This window comes from Poecile atricapillus, chromosome 3, assembly GCF_030490865.1.
Source record: "Poecile atricapillus isolate bPoeAtr1 chromosome 3, bPoeAtr1.hap1, whole genome shotgun sequence".
NCBI lineage: Eukaryota > Metazoa > Chordata > Aves > Passeriformes > Paridae > Poecile > Poecile atricapillus.
In genome coordinates, this window is record NC_081251.1 from 55254932 (window position 1) to 55275962 (window position 21031).

A 21031-nucleotide genomic window follows, 5' to 3' on the forward strand; every position below is an offset into this window, starting at 1 on the left:
ACATCACATTTGAAATCAAGTCAGTATCTCATTTTTCATATATTCCTGGCACTTCATGTCTGTGTTCAACTCAGCTAAAGCTGCAGGCTGTAATTTATAATGGGTAGTTTCCTTGGGTAAAGAATTTTGTTCAATACTAGCAGAATGCCAGCCTGCACAGGACATAGAAGTCTCTTGTCCATGGGCCACAACCACCATTGTTTAAAATACTGAACCGGGGAAATAAGAATCATGACTACTCTCATTTCTTTAAAATATATAAAATGTATTTCTTTTACCTTGTCTCCCCCTACATCAACATTGATCAAAGTGCATATTAAAAGACTGAAGTTGTACTAAAATAATTTTCTTTCTTGAGATGTTCCAATAATAGTGCTGCTCTTCTAGCTAAATACAGAGGCTGGTCAGTAAAAAATCAGATGTCTTAATGAAGGCTTAAACCACTGGTTTTTAAATGTAATTTCTTTATAAATCTCTCCCACTGATATAACCATTTAACCAGTAACAAAACCCTTTTCTTGAATCTAAGTCTACCATTAACAAAACCATCAAGTTTGAAAAAACCTGAAGCTTGAATCTCATACCAGCAGCATGACAAGCACAGGAAATCTGAAGCTTTACACCCCCAAATGGTCACCGAGCATTAAGACATTAGCCTATAATGAGTGCAAGAGCAGATTTATTCAGTGCTCATCCTGATCTTCCTATTGAATACATGAAGGAAAACCGTATTGTGGTTTTTTCTTTTTTTTTTCTCAACCTAGAACAGAGGGTCTAATAAACTAACAAGACTTCAAACAGCTTTTTCAACTAATAAAAGGCTTTGAACTCAAGCTTCCAATACATTTACCTTCTTGCCTGGGAAAGTGATAAAAGGCCAAAAATTTCAGTGTGTTTAAGATTAAGGATAAGCTGATTAAACTCAAATGTCCAAGTGTGTCCTTTCACTACTGGAAACTACACAGTCTTCTCACTAAACAAGCAAGATGTTAGGCAAGAACTATAATTGTGCAGGTTAATAGAAAAGTGTGACATTGTTCATATTTTGCAGAAATAGCCCAAACTCACTTCAATATAAACTATAACAACCTGACAAAACATTGTAGAAAATGCCATGAGAGTCCTGTGACAAAACTGGGAGATTTATATAGGGAACATTTGCAACTGAAATTAACGTCAGATTAGACCCAAGACAAACATTCTTACACTAATAGTCTTCTATTAGCACCTGTTTAAACTCACCCTTCTGTGAATGCCTATCTTAAAGATGACCCATATATTTCAGATGAAAAGACATGAATGCAACAGAAAACTGATGCCACGTTTTCCTGTGTTAATTATATACACAAGCTTACCTGATGTATTTGCTTGAGAGCATTTTTCATTTTAGTCTTCATCTTCCTCAGCAAGTTCAGTTTCTTTGTGCACCACCACTCTTGTCACAGACATATCAGGGTGCTGTTCTTTGGCTTCTTTGATTGCCTGTGCCAGGGCCTGCAAATGCATTTGAAATAAGGACTCAAGGAGACCAAAAAGGCATTCATGTGGAGCCAGAGAATAGGAGAGTACCTTCGGAAAATTTGGTTAAAATTTTGCAGAACTGTAAATTCCTGAACTTGAGATCAAAGGTAAAAAAAGCCAACCAACCCCCAAACCAAACCAACTCCCCAAACACAAAACCCAAATGAAAGAAAAAAAAAAAGAGCCAACAAAAAAACCCCACCATGTTAAAAATATACCAAGATTTCCAGGAAGTAACAACCGTAAAGCTGTAAGATAACTTCCTAGCTCATCTTAGAGAAAGAAAGTATTTCTAGATCTCAGAATTTTCTCAACTTTTGCAAAAGATCTAACAAGTAATACCTTAGCAAGAGTATAAGATAGTACAGAAAAACGAGAGTGCCCTTCAGTTTCCTGAACAAAACAGAAAGATACTTTGGAATAGTATAGTAAGTATGGTACTGTAACTCTGCAATAAGCTCATAACAGAAATTTCTCAGCACAAGAATCCCATTTTTCTCCTTGTACTAGTTTAAGAGAAATATCTCTAGCTTAATTCAGGGAAGTATAAATTGCAAGTATCATTCAGTTGCTTATAATCACTGCCCATTTCAAGAAATGTTATCATCTTAAGAAATGTACCAATATACCCAGTTGGATCAGATGACCATCATAGGTCCCTTCCAACTTAAATGTAGTATTTTACTTTATATCATAGTCAACCAAATAAGAACATTCCCTGAATCATCACAGGTGAAACAGCACCTGGGACCTTCTCTTTCTTGCCCACATCTTAGCACACATCTTATTTCAGTGAGCTGCATTACTGCTGGAACCCAACTGTCATGGAGTTACTTTACCTTTAAGGAAGTTGAAGTTGCTGGGGACTGCCTGGAGTCTTTTCTCCTGACCAATTATCGGTCATTGCTGAGAACTGACAGCAGTTTTGGCCATTGAAAAGTGGGATCAACTTGTGAACGCCACCTTAAAGTGTAAAACCAGAGCTCTCTTGCTCTCTTTGTTTCCTGGCTGTGAAAGGTAGCAGAGCTCCGGCCTTTCGCTCTCTGCCCAGACCATGCAGCCGGGCAGGGACTGGGCTGGGCCTGCCGTTCTCCCGGCCGGGAGATGGGGCCTGCGGGAGCTTGCCCCGAGCCCTGGCCGGGCCGGGCCAGTTCCTGGCTCGGCTGCAGGTTTTGCCGTGATGGAATTTACCAGAAATTGCCAAGTAAAGAAAGAAAGGGGCTCTGAACCTACAGCAAGCAGAGACAGTGACCACACTCTCCAGAGCAGCTATGAAGAACTTTCTATCGCAGACGGCTCCAGCTCCTGCACTGGCCGAGGCCACAGAACTATCTACAAAAGCCTGGGCAAGATTTTAACTCTTTCATTACCCAGATGAGACTTGCAGATTAATCTTTTTATCCAGAGAGAGAAAAAGAGAGTGATCAACATGAAAAGAGACTTTATAAACTATCAGTGACAAGAAAGAAAAGCTTCACGGAAGGTAAAGAATTAAGAAGATGCTTTGATTAAGATGAAATATTTTTCTGTTAAAACTATGGAGATGGACAATGAAGTCGTGAAAAGAACTCCTTTAATTCATGACGGAGTATGGGGAGGAATAGAGTGTTCAAAGTGTAAAATTTGAGTAAAAAGTAGAGTGATTGTGATATAGTGAAGTGCTGGAAACAGTAAAGCGAAAATTGGAAGCCTTGGGGGGGCAATGAGAAAAACTGTTTTCTGGTGAAGCTCACAGAAACAGATGAAGAAGGCTTTTGCTTTTGAATAACTCATCCTTAAAATGCCATCCCTAAACTCATGACCCATACACACCTCAGAGTGATGTGGAATGGGAGGAGTGGGCTCTGATAACAGCAGCTCTGGGCAGCTGATATCAGGGAAAAGGAAAACTATAACAAAAATAGTTTTCTTGTGAGAAACTCCATAAATTAACAGAAAGAGACTTCTGTTTCTCTACAAAGACTGGTGAAAAGACTGTAGAAGGAATTGGGACTGTTTAAACCATCAAAGTTCTAAAGTTTTTGTCTCTGTTGTCATGTGAACAAAAGAATGGTGAGTAGTAAGAGATGAAAAGGTTTTTCTGGAAGTTTATTCTGGTGTTCTTATTATTGTAGTTTGTTAATAAACTTTCTTTATTCCTTTTAAGTTTTGTGCCTGTTTTGCTCTTGTTCTAATCCATATCTCACAGCAAGAAATAAGCAATTTTTTTTGTTAGTTACTGGTTTAAAACCACGACACCAACATAAGAAAAAAACAGAAAACAGAGGAAGGTATTCAGAAGCAACAATTCACCTGTTCACCTTAGTACCAAATGCAACTAAAAAGCCCCCAAAATACTAGGAGCAAGAAAAATATAATGCAACAAAAAAGTTCATCTTAATTTAGAAAAGTGACTTATTTCCTGAGCTAGCTACAGGTATTGAGAAAAGAAATAACTAACTCTAAAGAGAGATTGAAAACACTAGCAATTAGACACCCTAACTATTATGTGACACTGAATTTGAAATCCTATTAAGGGAATATGTACAGGACACATGATGTGCATTGGTATAGGGAATATGTGCAGGACACAATGTGCATTGGTAAAATACTGATATTTGCTGTTTTTTAGCAATCAAAGCATAAAAAATTAAAAAACCCTAAGACTTTAACTGGTAAATTACAACAAGTAATACAAACATTTGTATTCTGCAACTCCAAAGTGAAATATTGTTTTCCTATTGAAAACTATTTCAATGATATAGGGAGCTAATAGACAAAATAAAAAAACATCTAGCATGTATTTTGGGCATTTCAGAAGCTCCATACTCAAAAAAAGGTATATATTTCTTAAATCTCTTAAAAGCTGCTCACTGCTGTTTTAAAGTTCAGTGATTAAAATTGTATTTTGTACTTCCTTTTTTATAATTTCATTTTTTACTTCATTATTCACATATCCCAAATTAAAGAAGGGCTTTGAGAATTGTCTGGTGCACTAAAGATATTTTGTGACCTTTCCAGACACTTGAAGTGTACTGAACGTGTGTCAAGGCAAAAAAGAGCCATCCATGCCTGACACTAAGCAGCCCTGTCATTTAATTACAAATTTCAAGAAGAGATTCAACTTGTCAAAAGACACTTTCTGGACACAAATCAAAATGTGAAAATAAATTTCTTGAAAACTCTCTATATATTACAATTCATAAGTTAAACTGAGCCCTGTTATGCTGATTTGTGAAGCCTGCACAAAGTTAGAAATTTATTCACCGCAAGGCAGGCTTTTCCATTTGTATTAACCAATGACTGTTGACTGCCATTGCTACTATAGTTTCTTAGATATAATAACCCCTGTGTAATCATCACTACAAAGACAAAAATTGAATTTTCACAATTATTTTCCTGTGTAGTGCAAAAAATTCAGCCTTATTAATTGGGCACATAGAAGTGATTTTAACCTCAGTTTCTAAGATATCATAAAATACTGATTTAGTACTGATGGGAGATAAAAGGTAAATATAATAACAGCAGATCAACAATTACTTTTGTTACACATAATTCTACAAATACTGGCAAAAACAAATTTTAAATTCAAGTAGTTAATGTTCTAATGTATTTCAAAGTTTTCAATCAAAATGAGTGCTGCATTCAGATGTTGCTGAAACAATGCAGTAGAGACTCCCATCTATCCAGGTCAGCGTATCAAAAGAAGATTATTTCAGTAATGTTTTTCCTCCCAGTACAAAAGCTGCACTAAATAAACTGGGTCTCCTCCAAAAAAGTAATCCCTCTAAAAGTAGCAAAAATCCATTCACATGATCTGTGATGCAAATTTACAAATGCTGTTTTTCTTTCACATATATTCAAAAGGCTTCTTAATAGCAAAACGCAACTATTTATTTAATTTTTCTACTTTTCTCTTACTTCAGATTTCTGAAACATCATCTAGATCTCACCAGACTACAAAACCCACACTTTGTTAAGTTTGCATACTCACCTCATCATGGTCAATATCTGCATCTCCAGTAATGACAATGCGCTTCTCAATTCTTGTTTCTGATACTCCACCTTTCACCATCTGCAGATGTCAGAAAAAACAAACAGAAAAACATTCCTGTAATTATTCCATATTTCCACAAAGCACAACCTTCTGTTGCACTGAAGCAAATAGATTTTTGTGTCTGAGTTGCAATTAGTAGTAAATGTGTTCAGTGGTAAACCATCCTCTCCTTTTTCAGCTATGCAGTTGGTCACCTTCTAACAATTGCTAAACTTGATAAAAATCAAGCAATAGAAAATGACTCCTTTTACTGAAGCCCATGTTTGGCAAACTAATTCCAGCTTCTTCCACCATATAAATCTGGCAACACAGAAAATCCAGGAGTCTTTTCTTTTATTACAACCCATCAATCATGGACCTCTCCACAATCATAATCCTATGGCACTAAATACAAAGATGATCTGGTTTTCAGTTCTGTCCTTCAAGGACCTTCATCAGATATTTTCAACATATTTCACCCTGCTGAACAGTTTTGTGCTTTTTTTCTTCACTTCTTATTCTAATGATTAAAACACTTAAGCTTATAAAAAAATTCTCACATAAATAATGTTATCTGCCTTTTAAATCAACCTATGTATGAGAAAAGAATAAACTACTAAAGATACACTGACCATATTAGGAAAGAGCCAAGAAGACACTCTTAAGAATGCCGTTAGAGTATTAAAACTATTTTGGAAGGTCCCTTTACCAGTAATTAACACTTTCCAATGTAAAATCGAAAGTCAACTTAGGAAATTCAAACAATCTTGCTACTGATGGCTTATCATCAATTCAAAAAAGATACAGATCTGCTGCATCATGGTAATTCCAGTAATTTTTCAGTAGAAGACAAGACTGAAACCATTTTGTTTAATTGTTCCTTCCAAGAAGCAAGACTATTTGACATCTGAACTTGACAAGAAAATGCACACTTCCTGTCAAAACTGTGGTTCAATTAATTGAATAAAGATTTTTTTTTTCCTAAAATGGTGGTGGCTTAATGATTCCAAAAAGGAGCTGAAGTCTGAAAAGGATCTGTTGAGTAGGCTTTATAACAAATGCATTTTTAACATATGCATTTTTAATTCTAAGCTTACTTTATTTCTTGTGACTCACTTTCCAATATTATTCTTCCACTATCATTTTGTGCATATGACTTTCAATCTTCAGAATATTTCAGTCTTTAGAAAATATATCCGGTGAGCAGTAAATTATTGCTCAATTCCATCATGTTGTAAAACTTCTGTATCTTAGGGGGGGAATCCTGAATTCATGCTTTTGTTTCCCTCTTCCATTTTTCTTTACCCTAAACAATCCTTTCTACAATTGTCTTAGAAAAAGGAGCTAAGAGTTCAAAGAGGAGCTGAAAACTGTGTTGTTTAGGCATGCCTAAAATTTGACAAATATTTACTTAAACTAGCAATAACAATAATCATCATTACGCTTTGGTAGTTCTAACACACAAATGAAACATGCAATGTTTCATGCTTTCCATGAAACAGATGTGATGCCCTGTTAACACTGAGTTTTCCTTTCCTTTTCAAGCATGGATTGCAGAGGAAATCATTCAGCACCCAAACACGCTTGTAAAGTAATAGAACAGAATGTTCTGTTTTTAAATATACCCTAAACCTAGAAGCATAAGGACAATCAACACAAAGTCTGGGAAACATTGTTTCAGTTCATCATGGTGCCATCAGCAGGGCTCCAGTGGACCTCAGACAAGTTAGTTACACTAGCAAAGATTCTGCAGGATATCAGTGGGTGAGGACAGGTCTGAAGCTGTAAAAATTTAGTTACATACTCATTTGTCAAACACTGAAAAAACACCTATATGAACTACTGAAAAACAACTAAGCATATTTTTCCCCCTTTTCCATGTCCTATTCCCAGATATTCCTACTTCTTCATTAGGACTTCTGTCTTCAAAATCTGTACAGAAAGATTTAACTCTCACACATGCCTGGAATAAATCTCTTCCATTTCAAGTTAGTTTTCCTCAACGAATTAGCAGATCTACAAGAAACTTCATGTAAAATTGTGGTTTGAGGGTCTGGTGTCTTTTTTAATTAAGAAAGACATGAAATATATTTTACCTTTGTGATGTGTGTAGTTGTGGTAGTGGAAATGGACTCTGATGTAATTGTCTGTGCACTCACCAGCACACCGGTATCACCAACAGCATTGCCATCAAGCTACAAGAAAAAAAAGGTATTATTGTATATTGGCATTTAAAAAAATGTTGTTTTCCCAGAAGAAAAGGCCAGTTTTCTAGCCTTTTCTTTAATTCATCTGGAAGTGAAATCTAAATAAAAGCCATCCAAGTTCACAGAGTCAGGTAAGGCTATTCTTATGGCCCATTCTCATGAAGAATTCATGGTCACAGTTACATGTTCCTTTTAGGAGCAATGAGATATTTTAATCAAGTTTCCAAAACTGGATTAAAGTCAGTTATACTTCTGCAGGCAACAACTAAGTCCTTATATAGAAAAAGGAAATAAGAACTTCATAATATAGTTTCGTAACATTTCACTTACCTAATTCATAGCCAAAGTATAATCTTATCTGCTAGGAAAAAAGTATATGCTTTTGAAAAGCATTTTTTGACATTATCTATTTGGATCTATGTAACTGGAATAAAAATAAGATTTTAAACAAACCAGTCACAGTACCTGTGAAGATTCATATGTGATAGTTTTAGTTTCTGTTTGAACAATTGGAATTTCTTTAGTGGAGATTTCAGTTCTCTGTGTGGCATCTGAAATGGTTACCATCTCTGTTTTCACTACCGGAGGCTGTGATGCAAGAAATAAACAATAAATTCAAAAGACAAAAGAAGTTTTGGGAAGTGGACCAAGAAAACACAACCAAAAGCTCAAGAAAAGCATAACAGTAAGAAATATTTTACTGACTTCCCATACAAAAAACATGCAATAAATAAGCAAAATGAAATGAAGATTAATACATCAGCCCTCTAGGATATCCATTACATTGTAGGAAAATCTAATCTCCTAAAAACCTTTCCAAAGTTCAGTGTTTCAGTCAACAGCACATACCAAAGATCAACTGCTGAAACAAAGCTACAATACGTGTATTGAAAATGTGTAAAAGTATCACTATGAAAAAAATTAAAATCACAGTTTGCATAAAGAAATTGACAGCTTTGAGGTAATCTGAACTAATCTGGGAAAATACCTATCAGTATCAGGAAAAGACCTCCTCAGTCTACAAATCAGGACCAGAAATTCCATAAAAGTTTAACTTTTTAATATGGATTACTTTTGGAAAAGAAAAGCTTTTGAAAACTGGATTTTAAGCAGTCTAAATTTTTCTGGAAGTGAATGCTTTCTTTTGACAAAGATTCTAAAAAGCTACTTCAACAATTTTGAGAAAACTATTGGTGTTCTCTGCAATATCACAAACAAAGCAGTTAACCTGGGGTCTGTAAGCTCGTGAACTCACTACTTATCTTATTGGAGCAGATTTTCATTAGATTTAAGAACTAAAGCCTTTTGATATTTTTCTAGATGCATCAGCTGCTATCTTCTATTGATTTTGAACACACATAGGGTAAAATCCTAGGAAAAAACCCAAACTGCCTTTCATGCTTGCACACACGGCAGCCCTTCTTTCCCTTTCTCCAAACTATCTATGCTTTTAGGAAGTGGAGGTGCTTGCAATTTTTAAAAGTCTAATAAACAAATTCTTTCACGTCACTAATCAGAACAGCTATATATTTGCAAGACAACGAAAGAAAGAATGTGAGTTGTTTTGGTTAAAAACTGAAGAAAAAAAAGATTGCCACCATTACAATAATAAGCAGGTAGAGAACTACAAAAAATCCACTGAGCTGGTGAAAAACTCAGCAGAAGATCATGACAAAGACATACATGCCTGCCTTTCATTTTTTCCCTTTCTGCTTCTTTATAATTTGCCCAGTAATGAACTCTTCAACCTTGCTTGGCTTAAAACAACTGGTTGTGACAGGAACCCATGCCTGCTTCCTAAGTATCTACTGCCCTAGAAGATTTGACAGAAACATTGTGATATGAGCCTCACCACGTAACAGTGCAGTGCTCTCACCTATGCAATTTCTAGCCATACATATTCTAGCCTACGAATCTGTAATGTTTTATTGAAGGAGGGTAAAAAGGGCAAGAAAAACAGTGAGTGAGTACGGGGCGGGGGGGAAAGGAACAAAAATTTGTGTCGGTTGCTTTCTAATTTCAATTTGCAATAGTTTTCCAATCACAATTATATGTCATGGACTTGTCAAAAACAGTTGACAAATAGACAAGACAAGACTTAAAACACTCAAAACATGTAAATAATAAATACACATTATGTATGTGCATATAAAATACGGAGGAGATAAAAAAAAAAGAGATCTCAGTCTTCGGAAGGTTTGCCTTTACTGGTGATTTTCACTCAGTTCTAGCAAAAAGTCAGAAACCATAACTGAAGGAGACAGAATTTCACTGCTCATCAATGGTTTCCCCTTCCAAATGATCTGAATCTTGTTGGATGCCAGAAGATGTGGAGGAATAGGAGAAGAAGAAAGGCAGGTATATTTTCACCCCAAGAAATAATCTCTGCTTAATCTAGTTGTCGTACTGTTCTACCATTTACCTCAGAACAACAAATTAATTGTGGTGCAACATCAATGTCAACATGAGACACATCTCCATTGAGTTTCAGCTGTTCCTCCTCCTTTTCTTCACCTAAATCTTGCTTAATTTGCTCTGACAAATTCTTCTCTTCTGTAGCTACAGTAACTGTATTTTTCTGGACCAAATCTTCAGCTGTAACTTGTGTGTGCTCAACTGGTACATTTAGTTTACTGCTTTCTGGTACGGCTTCCACATGCTGCGTATTTTCTTCATGTTCTTTCTTTTTCATGTTTTCATCTTCTTCCTGTTCTTCCCTGATGACATCCTCAATTGCCCTATGATGTGGCTGGTATTCTCCCATCTCTTCATCCTCACTCTCACTACTACTGCTGCTGCTGCTACTATCTGATGGCAATGATGAAGAGTCCTTTTTTGACACGTGCTCCACCTTACATGTCTCCCCAGCATCAGTGGCAACTTGCATTTTCCCTTTGTTGGTTTCGTCTACGACTACTGTTTCTTCTATCCCAAACTCTGCCTGCTTCTTCTCCTCCACTATGTCCAGAGTCTCATGTGAACTCTGCACAAAAAACATGGATGAGGATAAACAAAAGTAGAGAATATGAATAAATTAAAATGATGAAAATAAAATTAGCTGGTTCATGTCATATGGAAGACAAAAGATGGCTGTGATGGTTAACTGAAAAAAGAAGCAAGGAAAGAATGAAGATGGACTGGAAGAGTTAGAACCAAATTTAGCCATGGAAAAAAATCTGCAGAACCTTATCAGCATCGCTGACTCCAGTACAAGGCCCTTCTGCTCTGGAAGCATGTCTCTGTGAAACAAAAAGCAATCAGAGGACAAAAATCAATACATAACCCTTTTCAACAGTGCAACATCCTCCAAGCAAGCTTTTAAGAATGTATACACGTGATACTAGAGAGATGCTACGCATTCACCGCAAGATGCTACTTGCCTTACACTTTATCAAAATATTTGATCTAAAGTAGGTAAGAATTATGGAAATTATTATTGGTATAAGAATTGAATTATGAAAGCCTGAAAATAAGAAGTGTGAATGCACTAGCCAGTGACGCTACCGAGGGAATTATTGCTCTCAGTTAAATCAGGAATTAAGAACAAATAATATTAAAGAAAAATAAACAGAAAAAATAATGCTCGACTACCAGTTTGCCATAATTTAAAAAATAGTAAAAAAGGTGTTATTGGAGGGTTTTATTAGTTGTTTGTCTTTGGTCTGTTACTTTATACAACTTAGTAGAAAATGAGAGGAAGACTGCTTAGGGTAGTATGTTGTCAGAACAGCAATACACGATTACCAAGATCCCATAAGAACTCAGTCTGGAGCCAAAAGGATGATATTAAAAAGCATCTATATTAGTATATGTTCCATAACAAAATAATAACGGCTATCTGAAAGCCCACAGTAAATTATGTATTAAGCTGTCGGGGTTTTTTAATCGAACATACAGTGAACGGTCTGCGGCAAAATTAAGAGCTCGAATGAAAGGAACAGAAAAATCAACACACCATCTGTGACTTAATCCTACTGCTGTTTACCTAGCGCAGCACCTACGGAGCGCAAGCTTAGCCAAGCGCTGACTCCTCCCTGTTTCTGGCGTGCTGCAGAAGCAGAGTTAAGCCCTGAGGCAGGCACGCCGCTCTAAGGCAGGCCGGGACGGACGGGAGCAGCCCGGAGCCGTCCCTGTCCCTGTCCGTGTCCCCGCGCCCGAGCAGCACCTGGGGCCCCGGCGCGGCAGCGCCCGTCTGCTCCCCCGCAGCGCCCTCTGCTGGCCCCGGGCTGGCGGCGGCGAAGGGCCCGCTGGTGCCGGCGCCGAAGCGCTCCTTACTAAACAAAATGGAGGTTATCTCCTCTTCCAGGCTCTAGACGGGTCAGAGAAGGGAAAGGACAGAATTAGACAGCGGCGGACGGAGCGGCAGCCACCTACAACGGGAGAGGTTTGGCAAGAGAGAGACGTGACAAAGGCAGCGGTTCGGCAGGAGCAGGGGGCACGGGCAGGGGGACGAGCGCTGGGGCTGCGCCTCCACCGCGCACCGTGGGAACGGAACATCGACACTGGCACATCGACATTTACACATCGACATCTACACGGACCTCCCAAACAGCACAGCTTACTTAGCTGGTAACTCCGTATTCACTACTGGGATTTTTTTTTCCCCTTTAAAATCCATTTTTGACACCTTCCAGAGCCCAGCTTGATCAGAGCTTTAGGGCTGTCAGACATATTTGCTTAGAATACATACCCACAGCACTGCAATATTAAAATATTTCTTACTTCTTTATAATAAATGGTATATATATTTATATACTTAAAATACTTAAATATCCTAAAGCAAATTCAAGTAGATGAATAATCTGTTTTCAAAAAGTTTTTCCCGTTTTAGTGGGAAAACTTGTATTTTTCAAACATTCATAAAAGGGGACGCATTCCTTTAAAGCATAAGTTATGTTCATAATATGGTCTATTTTCTGTAGGGCTATAAATCTGTATGGTTAAGCAAACTTTTAAAGTTCATGTGGGTACAAGCCTCTGAAAAGGCTACAATTCTATTCCAGATTTAATTCCACAAACTCTGGTAAGAAGTTAGAAGTAAAAGTGGTTAAAATAAAAAGCCAACAACATATGAATACATGACATGGACATAACGTACACATTGACAACATGTCAAGAGATACATTTCCTCAAGGGCACTACAGAGAATCATGCCAGATGCAGGCGCCAGAGGAAAGCCAAGGTGCCATGCACACGACTGCAGCCATGGCGACTCACCGTGTGAGCAGTGATGTATGTGGACTATGAACGGACAGAGGTTACACCATGCTGCTGTACGGACACTACAATGGTATGCAGAAAAACAGAGGAAAAAGAAGAACCCCTAACCTGGATTTTTGTTGGGTTTGTTTTTTTTCCCTACAGTAAAATTCAAAGTTTATTTCAATGGTGGCTAAGAAGAGTTAACAGGAAGTTATTAAATCTGTCTTCATGCAATACTGAATATCCATTAGGGCAATATGTTCCTTACCCCTACTATCTTTTCCTAGTTTACTCCACCCAAGAGACATTACTCTATTAACAGGTTACATCAAAAGGAAAAAATGTTCATGGTCCTCCTTTCACTGTATCTGGTACTTTGTTTTCTGATTGCTCAAAGCAGTCACAAAAAAAAAAAAAACCAACCCAAAAAAACAAAAAAAAAGCAAAAAAGAAAAAAGCAGGGGAAAACCAAAATCTTTATGTGGTAGGTAGTCAGACTGTGTTCATCTCTCTCTAACCCTGCTCCCCCTTCTCTCTCTAACCCTGCTCCCCCTTATATATATAATTAGACAGACACATACCACCCCATCTTTTAGCATTTTCCCATTTTCTAATTTGTGGGTCGTCTAGTCTTTTAAAACGAAAACCCCAGTCACACAATTAGTTTGATAATGTAGCCCCTGTTCCCTGGAGCATTTAGTAGAAAGGATTAAATGTATAGATAGAATTAATCAATTTTGTATCAGCCTCTCTTTAAATTCCTGGCAAATTCTTCTGTTACATGGTCATACACTCTAACATGAAATATTTTTACAAGCTATGGGGGATGGATTAAAGAAAAAAAAATTGTGGGCATCCATAAAACAGAAATATTTCTTATATTTGCAACATACATATCAATGTGTCAGTTTTTGTTTAATTAAGTCACAGATGCTGTGCACTTGCAAGAGTATGGTGGATCTAGAAGTATAGTGATCAAAATGAGATGTACCCAAAATAACATTTCTAGGACACAGAGAATTATTTGTAAGCATTTTTGCTGAAGCAAAAGAAGAAAAATAATATTAGCAGTGCTATCCCTGCTTTATTCTCATCTATCATTCAGCTATCCTAAAGGACAGGCAAGGATCAACAGGCATCCATCAACAAATAATTCAGGGTGGAAACAGTTCCCCAAATGTCATATTTATATATATTAGTGAAATAGGACTGCCAGCTTCACATTAACCTAATAGACCAAAAGTAATGTAAAAAAGCAGCATCACAATTGCTACTCATCATCACTATCACACTGCCACTAGCCCCACTGGTTAGAGCGCTTTTCATTGCATAGATGTTATCAGGGACAAAACTTCCCTCTTTTCCTTAATGAAAAGAGAGGTACAGAAGTGCAGAGGTATTCAGAACAGGTTGCTTTTGAAATGAAACTGCTTACACAGCACTATTGATTTGAATAATGATTACATAATGAACACACAAAGCAAAAGTTCTTGTGTGAAATGTCAAATAACTGCAAGCAATTATTTCCGTATAGAATGAAAATACATGTTTTACTGTCATCATAGTCACATCAAATACAGTAATTTTCCAGTGAAAGACTGGGTTCTTTTCAGCAGCCATTCAGAACTTCGTAGTTATTCTGGTGTTTAAGAAAAATGTTGCTGGCATTCACCTATGTGTATCTATACTCGTATACACACAGAGATCCTGGTTTACAACTCAACATTCTCCTTTCAGTATTGGCTTTAAAAAGTTATTTCCATCAAAAAAAAAAAAGAAAAGAAAAAAAAAAGAAAATAAAAAAAAAGAGAGAAAAAGAAAGAAGTGCCCAAGCCACCAAGCTAGCCCACAGCAGATGCAGCGAAAAAGCAGCAGGTTTCAGGGCAGCCACCTTATCGGTTTCCTCTGGTTTTGCTCCAGCAATCCATGGCATTGAAATCCATTGTTTCTCCTTCCCAGGCAGTGTTTTCACTTGGAAAATGTGGTCTCCTTTTTTCTATTTGGTTTTCATTTTATAAAACCAGTGTAAATCAACAAGCAATGAGACAGACATACACTATACATAAACATAAAATCAAATCATCTGGAAGTGACAGAACATACTAGATGAGCAAAAAAAAAACAAACCAAACCACCAGATATAAAATAATTTACAGGGGCCTCAATTTCAAGAGAAAGAAATCAACAGAGAAAATAAACACAACCATGTAACAGAAATTAAGCTACACTTTTACATAAATGTCACATACAAGCAAAAATATATTTATAGCTTTTAAATGAATCACTGTGTAATGAATGTTTGAAAACATGACCAACATTTGTATCTGTGCCTATACCACTATATGTAGAAATATTAAAGTACCACTCAAATCTGAGGAATTTTTTGGCAGTATGACAAATTAACAAAATAAAGAAGTGATGAATAGTTAGCTGCTGTGTTCCCTGTATGTACATACTCACAGTTCAGATCACTTACAGATCTTACTGAAATAATGTCCTACTATCAACAATAATTTTGTAGCATCAAGCCTGCTTAATTGAAAGCTCAACTTTCTGTGGACTAAAAGAAAGCTGAAGAATTTAAGGGGAAAAGACAAGGATACATTTAAGGAAGGAAGAGTGGGAACCATGGCGATAGACAAGGAGCAACAACACAACAAACTGATTTATTTAAAAGACTGATTTACTTATCTACTGTATGAAAGAAACAGCTAATAACCCAGTAGAACTAAAAGTTTCACAACAGCATGAGAAATTTGGGTAGGTTTTTTGCTACACGCATTGAGGGTGATATTTGTGGAAAACTGTATTCCATACTGCTGTTTCAAGGTTCAGTCAGAAAGGAGAGGTAGAAAGAAGTAGATAAATTCATTTTACAGACTTCTAAAGATTAAGATAGGTAAAATTTAACAACTACATTAAATGTGTCCTGAAGTCAACACTGTAGATTAACTGATCACAAAGTCCTTCTGAAACAAAACACAGACTGTGTGTATTTATGCACAAGCTGTTTATGAAGAGATAAAGATATAGAAAAGGAAGGAAAAGTTCTACTGTCACTGAAAAATTGTCTCTATCAATCTATGTAAATCAGAGTGAAATTTAAGATATCCTTAACATACAGGAAAAAGCTGCCATCACTTCTGTTTTCTTCTAATTCAGTTGTTCATGTAGAAGAATAAAATTCCACCCATTATTTAAAGTCATGTCCAATAGTAATGGTAAAAAAGTTAATGTATACTTAGTATAAACAAATATTATATCAGACAAAGTGTTAACCTGAAGGACAAACTGCATTTGCTGTATGACAGAGGGTTGTATGGAAAGGCATGCAGACAGGTGTGTGCAGTGACATACCCCTTGTGTCTGTAGGGACAGAGGTGTGATACGCCGCTTTTCCCACTCATTTGGGCGTGGTTCGGGTGTGGATTCCATGAAATTGCGCTTGAGCTCACTAATGCTAGCCTGGTGTTTCAGTAAGTCGTCCTGGGTCTTATCCAGGTCCTAGCAACCCGCAACATAAAACAAAGTAGGACAAAACACGACAACAAAAGCAAACTTAACTGGAAAAAAAAAAAAAAGAAATAGAAGCAACCAAACCAAGAAAAGTGCCTTGTGTCTAAAACGGTGACCTCCTTTGTAGTGCCTCAAAATAAAAATCTTTAAGGCAATAAGGGACCAAGATTTTCTGGTTTTGTTTTTGTTGTGAAGTTCTTACTCAAAATTACTGTTTCTTCCATATTTTAAAGCAAAGGAGAATAATGCTGTATGTGGTTATTTAGCAAAGAGCTACTTTCATCCAAAACATGACACTACTAGCCCTTTGAAACAATAGTAATTTCCAGAAGCTGTTTGCTTTCACCTAAAATTTGTAAGCACAGAAGCAAATGTTTCAGGATACTGCACAGCTAACATAACTGAAGGTAGCTGTAAGAAAGAATAGTTTAACCCAAGGAACATAAAAATGCGTCTTTCCTGGTATTACAAGCTCCATGAAAAATACATCTGTGAACACAAGGCCAAATATACAAGCAAACTAACACCTGCTTAGCTTCAGAGGGACAATTCATTGTGCCTCTCATGCAGGCTTAAATTTACTGGAAGGATCAGATTTAAAGACTTCAAACCTGTTACCTGCCAATTCTACTTTTAAGAACCTAACAGCAGACATAAGTAGGAATAGTTTTTGTGCATGCCAGTACCAAAACAAATTATCTAAATTGCACCTCCAAAGATCAGTGCCAAAGGGGATACCAAAGCGTGAATACCAAATTAGATTTTGTCATGACCATTGAGGCCAAACCGCAGCACCTTGGATCAAATAGCTACAAAGTATTCTTTCACTTTGTACCAGGAAGAGGGCAGAGGTAAGGTCCAGGTGCTATACCAAAATATAACTGCTCTAGTAGCCAGACAAAAATATATATGCTTAGCTTTATTGGGAATTCACTGTCTTCTAAATACAATGGCTGGCATTTGGTGGGAAAAGCAGATTTCACCCTACTTTGACAATTTGTCCTTCCACCATTCTAGGTCTCAAAAAAACCCATGTTGCTTATGCTCATGCTAACACAAGAATATTTTTTTCAGTAGTTATATTCAAGTTTAAGCCTTGGATCCATTTTTAGTAAAGAACTGAAAGACTGAAAGATTGAAATGAAATATTGTCAATGCAGACATAATTAAGGAAGTTTTGTCAAAAGAATATAATCAGAAATAATTATGTAGATAAAGAATCTGGATTTTTTACAATGATTTCAAATACTTTTTAGGAGAATGTTCCAAAATCTACCATTTATGTTAGGACTTTTATTGATGCAGTGATCACAATGCAAAGATGCTTCACATTAAGTCATGAAAAACCCACACCCCAAGCTCATTAGTTTCTAAGTTCTTTTCACTTGCATGTTCAGCCCCAGTAAGGGTTTGGTGCTGCACATCTATTTCCTAACATTGTGGATAACCCTGCATGCATTTTGAACATTTGAACCTCTCCCCTTCTGGCAATTCAGCAGGTTTATATTGCCACAGGACAACTTTTCATCCTGGACTAACAAATGAGACATTAAATACATCCCCCTAAAGTTTGTATTTCCTGAGTGAAGTAAAATCTTATGCCAAAGGCATTCTATTATGCAACCAAAGCTCGTAACAATCCCGTCATTATTTTAAGACCTGTCTTGGCTTGACACAAGGCACATTTCTTGGACTTGATCAAAGCATAGTTATGCAATGCACACTTTCAGTGCTTCAGAAAGTTATACACAAGCAAAGTTTCAATAGTGATCAAAAGCTGCGAAAAGCCATAAAACATTAGTTGGGTTACTGCAATCCATACATCTCCCTATTACTGAACAAAACCAATTTTTTTCTTAAAAAGCGTTTTTGTGACAAAGGGAATTATTTATAGCCCCATATGGATGGATAAAATAAAGACAGCAGTAGGATTTTTTAAAACATTTCCAGTTATTAGCTTAAGTTATTAACCACAAGTTAAATGATACTGACAATAACTACAGACAGTCTCTGATAAAATAATTGAGATTATGAATTGAGATTAATATATGAAAATTCTTATAATAAAAATCTCTACTTCAGTGACAATGCACTACATGTGAACATACTGTTCAAAGCTCTTTGCTGTTGCTCATCTACAATGAAAACCAACCTTCAAGAAGCAAAATTTACTTCTATTTGAAAAGGAAAAAAATAAAGCAAATATTTCAGAAGATATCCAAACATTCCCTTTGAATATTTGATCCTTGTATCATTGCTCAATGTTCCTAAAAAACAGTGTCAGAATCAGAATTAATTTTCTATACTTCTACTGCTTGCCCCTTACTAATTCTATTTATTCAGCTAATGCATTTGAGGAAACTTGATTAAACTGGCAAAAAGCTGGAAACTCTCCTCAACAGAAGATGCAAACATTGAGGTGCAATGTACAAAAATCCATTTAGAATTACCAACTGCACCCATGTGTCTGCTCTAAACAGGGCTATTATTCCCAGTTGCCACCTTGAAAACATTTAGCAAAAATACACAAATTTACATTCAGTGTTCAAGCTGAGGGTTGGCTGTGGGTATTTTGTATTTGTTTGGTTTTTGTTTAAACTCAGAAACTAGAATGGTAACATGCAACATTTCCAAGCCGGTTTTCCCCATGCACTTCATGCAGTGTGTCCATAACAGCCTGCAGGTGACCTCCCATCCCATGCAGCCTGGCAGCCCGTGAGAATGGAGAGTACTTTTTGTATTACATACAAACCTCCAACATTAAATTGCTATGTCTGACATAAATATTTTCCCCGTCTACTCTCAAGGAACTGATCTGTGAAATTGAGCCACATAAACAAAAAAAAAAAAACAAAAACAAAACAAAGAACATAAAATGGACCAGCAAGTAAATAAAAAAGGATCCTTATAATCAGACAGTTAAACAAAGGAAATAAAATGGTGAAATGAAAAGGCACTGTTCAGACAAAACCCACAGAAAATTTAGGGTGCTAACAAGGCAGGCAGCCACAGCCAGGTTCAATTGTAAAAGAACAACCAAGCACCTTCTGCTGCGCTTCCTCCTCTTCGTATTCCACCTGTGTGAGCGCGTGACAAATCATCAAGAAAAGGAAGCGTTAACATTGGCTTACAGACTAACACAGAGACTTCATCTCTTTGTAAATGCTGCAAAGCGTGCTGGATTTTACAGACCTTTACTTTTTCGGCCCCAGATGTCGAAATTAAGTGACTTGGGTCTTCTTGCACCTACATTGTTGTAGAATGGCTGAAGTAATTTTTGGCATAAGTGGCATGAAAAATGGAAGTTGCACACTGTGTCCCTTTCTTGCTGCACTTTTTATTGTTTCCCAGGTGAAAATTTAAGAATGAGTAACAAACAAAAATGATATGTATAATTTCTATGGTAAGTGATTTAAATTCTGCAACAAATTGATGGGAAAATGGAATCTAATCCAGGAGTTGTTTTGGGAAAAGAGTTTAGGGTTCAAGTCAAACACTTAAACACTGCATTTACAACCAGTCTTAAATTTTAGGAATGTTGTTGTCTTGGGATGAACTATTTGCACATACACACACCCACCCCTTGTTTAGTGAATGTATTTATTCTTAAACTGCAATTCATTATGTTGGTAATTTTCTGTAGCTAATCTTAATATCTCATCTCCATGTATTCAGAATGCCTTAAGGAACAGCATTCTTTAAAAAGTGAACCACTTCCTGGTTGTCTTTCCACATGTACAAATATAAACTGGTAACCTTAGGAAAAGATGCATTTACAAGTCAACACTGGGCAAGTCCATAAATTTGAAGATGGATTTACTGCTCATACCATTGCATTTTGGATTCTGTGTGAATGATATCATACATAAAAGGTTTTTATTAATTTCTGACTCATCTGGGATTCTATTTTCAGTAACTATACTACAAATTATTAATTGAATTAGACTACAGAAAAATTGAGAAAATCTTAAAGTCATGTTTATCATTATTTTATACTTAAACTGGTATTATAATGACATTGTGCCATATTTACCACATCTTTAATGTGTACATCAGTTTAGCAAACTTTGTTAAATGTAACATTAAACAGATCCTCCTCCATTCTGATTCTATAATTGGTTTAATATTTTCTTTGAGGATGAAAATAGAAGACATTTTTCCAGTGGTATTGCTGTAACATGTGCAGTAGACATAAGGAAAGGAGGCATTTTGTCAGCCATTCCAGATGATCAGAGCAACATACTGGTGTGACTGAGGCTTCTGTACATTTTAGCAGTGTATTCCAAAGAATTCTCAGACTTCAGTGATATAGTTTGACACAACTTGCAATCCCAGCTAAGGAATGAAATCAGTCTCAACTGCTGCTAGAGATTAATCAAAGCATGTAAAAAAAGAAAAAGTGCCTTGGACAGACTCAGCTTTGCACACACCCTTGTAGAGCTGAAACATCTGAAATAACAAAACTCTGATTTTAAAGTATTTGCAAGTTTTCTGAATTCAGCTTTTAAAAATTTCATTTTTCAGATCTAAACAGAACTTCAGAGATGTGCATTCCAGTCAATGCATGCAG

General features: G+C 36.5%; 1 protein-coding gene across 12 annotated transcripts in view; it reads right to left on the reverse strand.

Moving 5' to 3' along the window:
* Positions 1-1355: 1355 nt before the first annotated feature.
* EPB41L2 (erythrocyte membrane protein band 4.1 like 2) overlaps positions 1356-21031 on the reverse strand; it is a 107018-nt gene continuing 87342 nt past the window's right edge. For 3 of the 12 annotated variants that reach the window (XM_058834131.1, XM_058834134.1, XM_058834132.1), the window contains 10 exons: positions 19214-19276; positions 16303-16449; positions 14837-14941; positions 11909-12052; positions 10929-10982; positions 10166-10726; positions 8209-8331; positions 7633-7731; positions 5495-5575; positions 1356-1494 (listed from right to left, as the gene is read on the reverse strand). In XM_058834131.1, coding sequence (XP_058690114.1) covers positions 1387-1494; positions 5495-5575; positions 7633-7731; positions 8209-8331; positions 10166-10726; positions 10929-10982; positions 11909-12052; positions 14837-14941; positions 16303-16449; positions 19214-19276 — 1485 coding nt within the window. In that variant the 3' untranslated portion in view covers positions 1356-1386. The remainder of the gene's footprint in view (positions 1495-5494; positions 5576-7632; positions 7732-8208; positions 8332-10165; positions 10727-10928; positions 10983-11908; positions 12053-14836; positions 14942-16302; positions 16450-19213; positions 19277-21031) is intronic. The other 9 variants (XM_058834140.1, XM_058834135.1, XM_058834136.1 and 6 more) reach the window with 9 other exon arrangements.